The following is a 10,858-nucleotide window of genomic DNA, read 5'->3' as shown; positions in this document are numbered from 1 at the left end:
GGTCTTTCCTATTCATTCTGGTAGACACTACTTAATAATCGATTCCTATTCCACTACAAAATTGACGACTACCCTTGTGAGCGGGTTGTTGTAACTCAACTGAACGCAGTGATAGTGCAGAATAGAATTTATTGATTTATTGCATTACGTCTTGTATTCTACATCCCATCCGGTTCAGCTCACCCGCGCTACGGCAGTCCACCGGCCTAGCCCCTTGCACACACTAGAGCGCGCCATGTGTCCGCATAGCTGTGCTCGTGCGCTAGCCACGTCTATGTGCGCCATCTGTATATTTAATAGGTGTCAGTAGTTTTCAGTATTGCTGATATTATTGAATAAACTGTTGAGCACTACTAGACTACTAAACTATTGAACATCACTGAGCACTATAAAGCTATTTTACACCCCTGGGTGTAAAATAGTTATTGTAGTACGCCTAGTAGTTTAGTGTTCAATAGTTTCAAGTCCATAGTACTGACACTAGTGAATAAACTATTGATACTACTGGCAACTACCGACAGAACTACTGAATAATTTTACTATGACTTGAAACTACTAATAATGAACTACTGATACTACTAAACAACTTTTCTATGACTTAAAACTACTAGGCAGCTACTGACATAACTACTGATAACTACTGAAGCATTTGAATCATAGTAATTTTTCACATTTCTTATTCTCGAAAGCATCCAATCCATAGCAAAATTACTAAAGAATCCAGTCATAGTAAATTCTCACACTTGTATTTGCATGCATCCAACCTATAGCAAAATTACTAAAGAATTACGGCATAACAGCTACTGGACAACTACTGAGCGGGCGGCACAGGACGAGCGACACTCATATGATGTAGTAACTGGCACGGGAGTGGGTTGGTCCATCAGTTACAGTAACTAGCATGGGAGTGTATTGCGCTACCTACTACAGTAACTAGTGGGTTGTGCCATCTACTATAGTACACGCGGGGTGTGGGTTGGGCCAACTGCTACGGTAACGGGGGCAGGGGCAGTGGGCTGGGTTGGTTAGTTGGGTTAGAGCAGGTTGTTAGTTGGGTTAGGTATTGGGTCCTAGATGTAGAATATATATATATATATAACTAGTCTGTACTCCCGGGAGTACATACTCCCTACTATAATATACCACATAATAAACTGTATATACTCTTTTGTCACTATAAGTATACTTATATACTCATTCTAAGATACTCCAATATGAACTATATGAAAAGATAGAAAAGAAGTCCATCAATTTTATTAGATTTTGATAATACCTTTATATTTGTACATAAAATATAATACACTCAAAAAAATATGTGTAAACCACTAAAAAACTATACATACTATTTGGATAATCTTATATACTCACATGCTCCATGTATATACCATTTATCACATGAGATACTCACTATGTAATAAGATACGTATGTGGGAGTACATACTCCCGAGAGTACCAAATATACATATATATGTATATACATATATATACATATATATAACGGAAGGGTGATGTTGGGGGAGACACCTCTTCCCAACATACACGAATTGATCATTTCTTAACACTCCCCCTTGATCAATTTCATTATCTGTATATAGTATATAAAAACTCCTCTAAAAATATTGTGGAAAAAATATGAAAAGAAAAGTGATTGTAATATACCATTGAAAAACTCTTTAAAAACCTAGTGGGAAAATTTTAGGAGAAAATAGTATAGTATATATGCTTGTATTGATATTGCCTAATGAAAAACCTTATATGAGAAAACTAGAGAGTAAAGGTCATAAAGGGAAAACGAGTGCAATATATATGATCTGATGATCATAAACATGTTATAAACTAGGGATTGACTCCCCCTGAACTCTGCAATTCTCTAAGTCTTTGCATGCTAATTTCACGAATATATTTCTGGAATATTAAAGTGGGCAATGACTTAGTGAATAAATCTACTAGATTTTCACATGACTTCATTTGCAAAATATTTTGTGGCAATATTCTCCATTATATTGCATTTTATATAACATGTATGCATTTAAGCAATACAAACAATATTATCTTGATGGATAATTATGGGATATTCTGATGAATCTATACCACATGATCTTAGAATATGATTAGTCATTCTACGAAGCAATACATTCATGATGCTATGTTGTATCTAGCTAATAACTCAGCTGCAAATGCAAAGTTGGGTTTGAGGCAATTTGCAAAATATCTAAGTGCTCCAATTATACCAGGATATGGAACTTCAAGTTCCAATATTATCTTATCATCACATCTAGGTCTAAATGGATGTTTATCCATACCAAGGGATCGAACGACCATATGTGCTTTGGATGGGATTTCCGATGGAATGTGCTCAAGTTATAGACTTAAGAAAAGACTTAGTTTTACCCAAGTCTTTCATCTCAAACTCTGTCTTTAAATGATTATTTGCCTCTCCTATATCTTGTGTAGTGAGATGATATAAAATTCAGTGAGGAATTTCTTAATGAATACACATGGGCAATCATCATTTGAGCAATCATTCAGAAGAAAGTCAATAAGTCAATTGTACCATATCTTGTCTGACTAATTTAAGTCATAGAGTAACTTTTTAGTTTTACACAATATATATTGTGATTTGCTTTTGGATTCGGAACTTTAAGCCTTTTAAGGACTTTTTCATATAGATATCCGAATCTAGTGACCCATATGAGTATATGGTTACTACATCAACTGCATGGATAAATTCATTTATACTACCAAAATATTAAATATTAGAATTTAATTCCATACATAACTAGAGAGTATGTTATCATCGAAAATCAATGTTAGGTCTCTGCATTAACCCTAGTGCTATAAGCCTTGCTTTGTATATCACCACCTCATTATTTTGAATGAATAGACGCATTTGCTTCCAGTGGGAAGTCTTAAAGAAGAGTAGGTATTACAAAGATAAATACCTATCTTTTGTTAAACAAATGCAATTTTATCTCAATTGTTTCCTTTTATTTGGTCCAGTACGGACATTAGAGGCACTCTGCTATGGCCATAGATTTTGGTCTGAATTCACTTGAAGGTATTTGGCAATTTTTGAGGAGAAATATATATGTCAACAATTTGTAGTCTCTCTCTTGTATGATTCAAGGGAATCAATAAAGTTTGTGGATATTTTATTATACCTTCTAACTCCTCGTAATTTTTCACAATAATGGAGTTAGGATGTTCCAATATCCCAGAATATAAGTTTGTGCGCACATTAATGCTGGGTATTAGATGCAGAGCATCCATTAGATCTCTTTCAACAAGAGGTTGAGTTTCATTTACTGATTTAGAAGATATCTTCATTTGCCTCTACGATTGCTTAAGAAGTATTATTTATACACATATTTCTCCCCTCTTATTTTTATTTAAGAGATGAGTGGTTTTATAAGGTACCTCCACTCATTTTAGTGCATTGACTGCGGAGATTAGTGACACCCTTGTGATAATTAAATGCAATTAGCAAAGTATTTACAAAGTGTTGCAAATATATAATTCTCTATAATTTTTGTTCAGATTCTTTAGTAAGTGGATCTAAGAACTGAAGATATTCTTTGTGGTATATATCCCCCTAATACTGAAATAATTGTCATTATCAAAATATAATCAGCGTACCAGATTGTATCTGTCTCATGTTAGGAGTTCGAGGTATTATATCATTGACGGAGATTTATACCTTATTTAGATCCCCAATTTCTTGTGGGGGCATATAGATCTACGATACGGTGATGATATCGGTACGTAGATAACGTAACTGAATTTTTGCAGATGAAAAATACTTGGTTAATTTTCACGTACTAACTGCAATGGGAAAGTTGCATGATATGCAGTTGGTCGAATTTGGATCAAATTCATAGCTTGTAGTAACGCATGATTCCAACAAGATATTGATAATTTTCAATTCTGTCAAGAGTGGCCATGCAATTAATTTAACTCTCTTGAAAAAAGATTCAGCGAGACCATTTGAGTATGGAGATAAGGTACATAATGCTCTAGATTGATACCTAGAGCTATACAAGAGGTATTGAATGCATGTGAAGGAAATTTCATGGCATTATTCATCCAAATGAAGTTTATCCTACATCCAGGATATATTTTGCTCTTAATTTGATAATTGGAGCAATTAATTTGTCACAAGAATGATTTGTCAAAGATGATAGATACACATGTGGTCATCTTGTAGATGCTTTGTGGAGCACTATAAAGTATCATAAATGGTCCAGATAATAGTTGAAAGGGATCACATATTTTTTCTTGAAGTGGTTAAGGAAATTAAGTTGCTCATGTTTAATTTTAAGGCAAGAGGACCTCAAAATTAATTTTCATATGGCACAAGAGGTGCACATTTATGGCACAAGAGTGCCTACAAATTGATTTTCATATGGCAAAGAGGGCTTCGAATCTGATGATTTTGAAAATTTTGCAACATTTATGTCATCACCAACAGAATTGACAATAATTTTTCATCATCATCCCTAAACCAGCTAAGGCAACCATGCCGAATCTTGAATTTATCAAGATACTAAAAATTTATTGTATCGCAACATGTGTTATAGGATTAAAGTATGGGTAATGCAATCTAGATGATAGGAAGAAATTTTCTCAAGCTCTTGTCATATCTATTGAATTCAGTGAGAAAATAAATATTTATCACCATTCTCAGTTTGGTATATAAAAACCATTTACACTGATGTCTTTATAACCGAGTAAGTTATGAGTTAAATAGGATACAAGAGTGCATCTATGATCTCTAAGTATGTACCCATAAGGAGAATAATTGTGGCTCGATCCAAATGCACAATAAATACATCGTATCCAGTGATAGTCATAGCATTTCCATGTTTCAGAGTATGAAAATATATTTGCTCCTAGAAAATTGCATTAGCGGTACAACTTCCCACTAAGCAAATTTATTCCATCTAATTACTTCCTATAAAATTTCTATATATATTAGAGAAAATTATGTAGGAATTTAATTGATATATATATATATATATATATAATACATAGAGTGCTGATTTTATGAAGTATCATATCTAAAGAGATATTATTGTATATAGTGATATACAATATCATATAGGATAACAGTAGTCATATGACATTTAGGGGAATATTAGAAGACTAATCAACATATCTTAGAAAATAAAATCCACAAGTATGACATTTGCACTAAAGATACCATCCTCCTTCTGTCGGGCTAAATTATTGTTCTCCATTAGAGGAATGATTTAAGAACATCCGTTGGCAATAAGCTTTCTGGTTGTGCATTGAAGTGAGTTTAAGTTTATCCCCAACTTGTTTGGCTTTTCCAATAGATGTGAGATACAAATACAGCCAAGTTTAAAAATCTGGTATTTGTTTTTATGGTAAAACATACCCGTTGACAAACTATATAGTTGTCTATATTATTATTTCTGCTGAAACGATCATTGCATTGTGCAATTCCACTTTTTTTCATGTTGGAAAATCTTTACTTTTCCTTAGATTTCTTGTTGTTCTGTTTATGGTCATGGAATTTGTATGAGTATTAATATGTACATCAGGAGGAGCGCTGCACCTATTGGATGAATTTGATGACGATATTTCTTTAAAGAGAAGCTTGCCTTCTAGTGCGTTGCATACTGCTAGTAAGGGATAGGACGCGTATGCTTCTACCTTTAGAGAGAAAATCCAAGGAGTGACTCGATATTAGAGCTAAAACACCACTTGGGTTCCAGGATTTTCATATTTGCCAGTCGAAACAGAGTTCTCCCCTTCCACCTTTCTTCTTCCTTCCCAAGTATTCCTCTGTTTCCTCTAAAAAAGAGTTCGCTGTCTGAATTGGTCTCACGTCGCGGCGTTGCCGCCTGCGCTGCCGAGTGCCGACGCGGCTCGCTGGACGCCCTTAGGAAGCTTCGAGCAGTACAACGTACGCGCGCACGGTTCCCCGGTGGCTGGCTGGGTACACCATGCTCGGATGCTCGAGTGACCGGCACGTACGGAGGCGTGCATGTCTCGTGTGCGGAGCACGAGCGGTCACGCTAAGCGCTCGGTGCTTGGCCTGGGAAGCTAATGCGCTAGGGGCCGGGTCCGCACGTCAGCACCCGGAAATGTTACCGGTGCGGTGCGACGAGCGTGGCCGTGGAGTCGTGGTCACGGCCGCGGGAGGGGAGAGCTCATTGACTATGGCTTGATGCTGGCGCCCGCGTGCCTGCAGACGGGACCCGGGCGAACAGTTCCAGACCGACTGACGATTGCCACTGCGGTTCGTGAACCGGATGGCCGAGTCGAGCCGGCCGCGTAGGGAAAAGCATGCGCCAAAGGGCAAGGAGCACAAGGTGAGTTGGCTGGGATCGAGATTAGGGGGTGCATGAAGTCACAGGTGATGGCAGAAGATTAGGCATTGATGGTCCTCCCTGAATAAGACAAATGGAGAGTACACTACAGGTTCGTAATGACTGTCTAGGAGCAAGGGGTTTCCACCCCTGAACCAGAAGGTCCGACTAATGTGGTGGGAAACTCTGTTAGCCCAGGGCCCAATCCACCAAAGCATTCAAACGGTTTGGTACTAAGACACAAACAACAGAATTTATATGATGAACAAACCGATAAGCTTAACCAGATTATCATCTTTGTCTTTGAACTACAAGATCGAATGACTCAAACTTTTTCATGTTCATCACATTGTGGCAGTTGGCCACGAAAATACTACAAACCGCGCAGAGCAACTTTTGCATCAAGAGCAAATAAGAGCAGACCAACAAAAGGTTCAGATTGTTTGTTCTATCATCTTCAATTGCAACTCTTGCACTGTAACGGGATAAGGGTATGAATGGCCTAGTTATGGCAATGGCTTTGATGAAGATTTACTCATGAAGTCACTGTCATGATGCATTCAGATTACAGCTACTTGGACTTGGTTGATTTGTGCTTCTTTTTTGGAAGCGTTTCTTCAGTACTTGCGAGATACGATTCAACTCTGACATTTTCCTGTGCCTCATTCTTTCTGAATTCTTTTGCCTTTTTCTGCAAATAGAGAATAAATCAAGGATGATAAGTGACCATGCTAACTGAAGAACACCCAATACTCCCAAACAAGTTAACAATAACAGTTGTTGGTATAATAAAGCACGAAACAACAATAGCAGTGTACCTTCAAGGACTTGGCTATATCGGCTATCTCATTATTGGCATTGGTAGTCTTGTCAGATTCAGACGGGCCTGCAGTGTTCTCCTGCAACAAATAACAAGGCATGTTTAATCATGAATGCTAGAGAACGAGAATCAAAACAATATTTAAAACAGTGAGACCATTCAAACCTTTGGAGGAACAAATGCAGCCTCTCTCTTTCTTTTGTTTTCTTCAGCTTTCCCTGCTTGCTTCTCCAGCTTCTCTTGCCATTTCTTTGCTGATTTCTTTTTGTCACTCATGAAATACTCACCACTCTCAAGTTCAAGATCGATCTACACCAAAATGATAAATCAATCTAGAGCACAATATGCAAAAGGAAACTAGCAAAAGATATGAAGCACTTTCAACTATTACACCCACATAATACAAGACAAATAAGGAAGCTGCATATAGCCTGTGGATGCTATTCGCTCCAAATTCAAGTAGCATACTAGGAACTGCACAAATCTTACAAAGATAATGACATGTAATGAATTATCTGTGTGCATGGGCAGCTGAAATAAGCATAAGTTGCAGGACAGTACTGCTAACCACTAATAATTTTACTAGTACACTGGTTGTGGAGGTTGTATACAAACCAGTACAGCAACTTTAGGAACAATAAGATTGAAATGAAAATTTTAACTAGGACTTTACCTTGCTAGGTGGTTGAGGCGGCGGAAAGGGTGTGTATGGCTTCTTCTCCTTAGTTTGAGGCTTCTTCTGCTTGACATTCTTCCTGAAAAATAAAGTGTGACAAGGAATCAGATACATATAATATACTTGGTATAGACCCTCTATTATAAATACGATGCAAGTCACTTACTTCTTGAAATTCGGGAGAAACCTATCCCAGCTTTCAGTGGCTAGAGCAGGATTTTTAGCCAGCTCACGTTTGATTAGGAGTTCCTATATAGTTTGAAAGTAATAGATAAGCAACCAATAATTTGTTCCCTGTGAACATCCCTTCAAAAGAACATCTAGAAGGGCAAAACCACCTTGATGTGGTACACTGGATGCTTTACGTTCTTTATGCAATCCTCTACAATCCTTCGAACTTGTTTCAGTCCCTTAAAGGAACCCATGGCTGCGACCGTGTTTCCCTTTCATTGGTAAGGCAACAGCAGTAATAAATAACATTCACAAATTACATAAAAAGGAGGAAACCCCATAATGTAACAAAAAAGACCCCACACTGCAATCTAAAATGTAGCACATAGTAAGGTAAGAAATTAGCAAAAACCTGCACTAATATATAGCAGCCAGTCAAAATCTCAATGGCCTGTAGTACATGAAACAAAGTGTAAGCAACGAAGGGGTTTATGATTATTCTGAGTTTGACATTAAAGAAGGCGCCCATAGGAGTGAGAACAACTTTTACCTTAAGGGTAGATAAATTAGGGCCTAAAAGGCGTTCTCTCCTTTTAACAAACCTTTCCTGCAGATGGCACATTATTAATGGACTGGAGGATAAGTTAAATTCAATATGACAGAAACAGTGAGCAAGGACACTAAATAGCTAACTATATTTAGCATATTATCATATGGTCACGCCCATTGCAAACTTTATTAAAAATATCAATGTGATATTTTTAAATAATACCAGCAAAAGAAACCTTATACTGTAGGTTACCAAATCAATGTATACTAAGATTCATAAAACTCTATGGGGGCAACAAAGTACAAGCTATTGCGCAGATGATTATATGACAAAGGTTTGTGATGATATGTTTATGTACAATCACAAAATACACGTACGGAGGCTTGTATAAGAAACCCCGAGCCTAGCAAACATGAGAAATACAGCACTATAGAATGACCAAACATAACTGTGGGAGGCTGGGGAGCAAGGTTGTCCAAGATATTACCAATTTAGTCATGCCATTAGAAATGAATAAACAAACACATACGACATACAATGTCAATAACACCATGAACAACTACGAAATGCATGTGATCATTAAGGAATCTGGAATGGGGAGCAAGGTTATCCCAGATATTGCCAATTTAGTTGTGTCATTAGAAATGAACAAACAAACAAATACCACATATAATTTCAATAACACCACGAACAACTACGAAATGCATGTGATACATTTAAGGAATCTGGAACAAAATGCAGTTGACCATGTTGTGAATGGTTCAAAAGGTTATTTAGTGTCCTCATCAGATTAGATCCATCATTTTACTTTATGAGTTACATGAATGATCTTGACATTGTTCTTCCCAGTGGAATATTTCATAGCAAACAGAGAAGCACCTTCTAATGTTGAGTTAATTAAGGATAATCTCTAGAAGAGAGATGGAAGGAAGTTGAATGATGAAAAGGAGTCTTACCTTATTTCTTACAAGGCTACCAATCTTGATAATATCGCAACTCATTTCATCATTGAGAATTTTGATTGCCTGCAAAAACCAGTATTGATTGAGATCAAACAAGTTCCATACAGTTTTCCAAATAAATGAAAAAAATTCCTCAATCTGCATGCAAGAGTTGATCATGGCATGGGACATGGAAATTACTTGCTATACCCGAACAAAATTATAAACTAACTCAACTCCACTCAGATACGCAGTCTACCTCCCAAAAGTTCGACAACAAGCTCCACACAGTATAAACAGATAAGACCTTAACAACTGAATACACAAGGAGTCATACCTGAGGCGCAGGGATGCTCCGCGACAATAGCTTTATCAGGTCCCTAGCCTTGACAATAATGTAGGGGTCCCTGGTCTTCCGGGTGGTGGAAACCGTCATGGATCCCTCCACCTACACACGCACATCATGAGAGGTCTTTATATCAAGTGCTTACCACATAACGATCTCGACACCCAATAGCAATCCAAAAAATAAGACTAATCACTCATCACGTACCAAATTGAGCTCGCACGAGACCCCGAACTCCTTCAAGGCGCCCTTCACGATCGGCCACGCCTCCTGCAGGTACTTCTCTGCATCCAAACAAGCAATAACTCACCAATTCGTCTCCAATAAACTCAAAACGCGCCTCATGCAACAAATTGCGGGGGCGAAGTGGAGAAGAGGACGGAACCCTTGCCTCGGTACTGGGGGAAGAGGGTGGAGAAGGAGCTGACTTCGAGCATGCCGCTCTCGTTCCACGCGGGGTCGAACTTCTCGATCTTCCAGTGGTCGATGGTGGGGTCCTCGTCCCACGGCTTGGGCTTGTCGTGCTTCCCCTTCCGCCGCCACTCCTTCCCCTCCGCCTCCACCGCCGCCGCCGCATTCGCTTCGTCCTCCGACGCCATGGTTGGGGGCTAGGGTTTAGCTGGGCTTCGAAAATCGAGAGAAAAGCAGCAGGATGCGGGCGTTAGGGTTGTTGGTCGTCACGCTGTTAGGGTTGTTGGTTCGGCTGCCGCCGGCGGAGAGATGGGATATTGGGATTGGAGAGGAAGGCTTGGGGCTTTGGGTGCGTGATTATACGAGAGATTTAATCATTTGACCTCTAAAACATTGAAATGTCAGTTAAATTGACACTGAATTTATCTGTATAGACTTAGGATCGCCTATGTGTCATCTTCAACAGGCAATTGTCACATATTTTGATATCAAATGATCAATTTTCTCGTGTTTATATTGAGATCCCTTGAGTTGTGGGATATTGCAGATGAAGGACTCTGTGTTCGAATGACGGGTGGGGCCAGCCTCCCAGCCTCCAGTTGAAGTTT

At 38.3% G+C, this 10,858-nt stretch overlaps 1 protein-coding gene across 1 annotated transcript; it reads right to left on the bottom strand.

The window, feature by feature from the left end:
- Positions 1-6,609: 6,609 nt before the first annotated feature.
- LOC133908593 (KRR1 small subunit processome component homolog) lies at positions 6,610-10,652 on the bottom strand. The gene is made up of 12 exons (XM_062350691.1): positions 10,231-10,652; positions 10,047-10,123; positions 9,831-9,941; positions 9,509-9,577; positions 8,553-8,609; positions 8,415-8,453; positions 8,170-8,274; positions 7,998-8,080; positions 7,829-7,910; positions 7,321-7,464; positions 7,154-7,234; positions 6,610-7,026 (listed from the first exon to the last, which is right to left on the bottom strand). Exons 1-12 carry the CDS (start codon positions 10,436-10,438, stop codon positions 6,907-6,909), a joined length of 1,176 nt encoding a protein of 391 aa, XP_062206675.1. The 5' UTR covers positions 10,439-10,652; the 3' UTR covers positions 6,610-6,906.
- Between the last annotated feature and the right edge of the window lie 206 nt (positions 10,653-10,858).

The sequence above is a fragment of the Phragmites australis genome, chromosome 2 (assembly GCF_958298935.1).
Source record: "Phragmites australis chromosome 2, lpPhrAust1.1, whole genome shotgun sequence".
Lineage (NCBI taxonomy): Eukaryota > Viridiplantae > Streptophyta > Magnoliopsida > Poales > Poaceae > Phragmites > Phragmites australis.
Note: the sequence above shows the minus strand (reverse complement) of the source record. Positions and strands in the feature narration are given on the sequence as shown.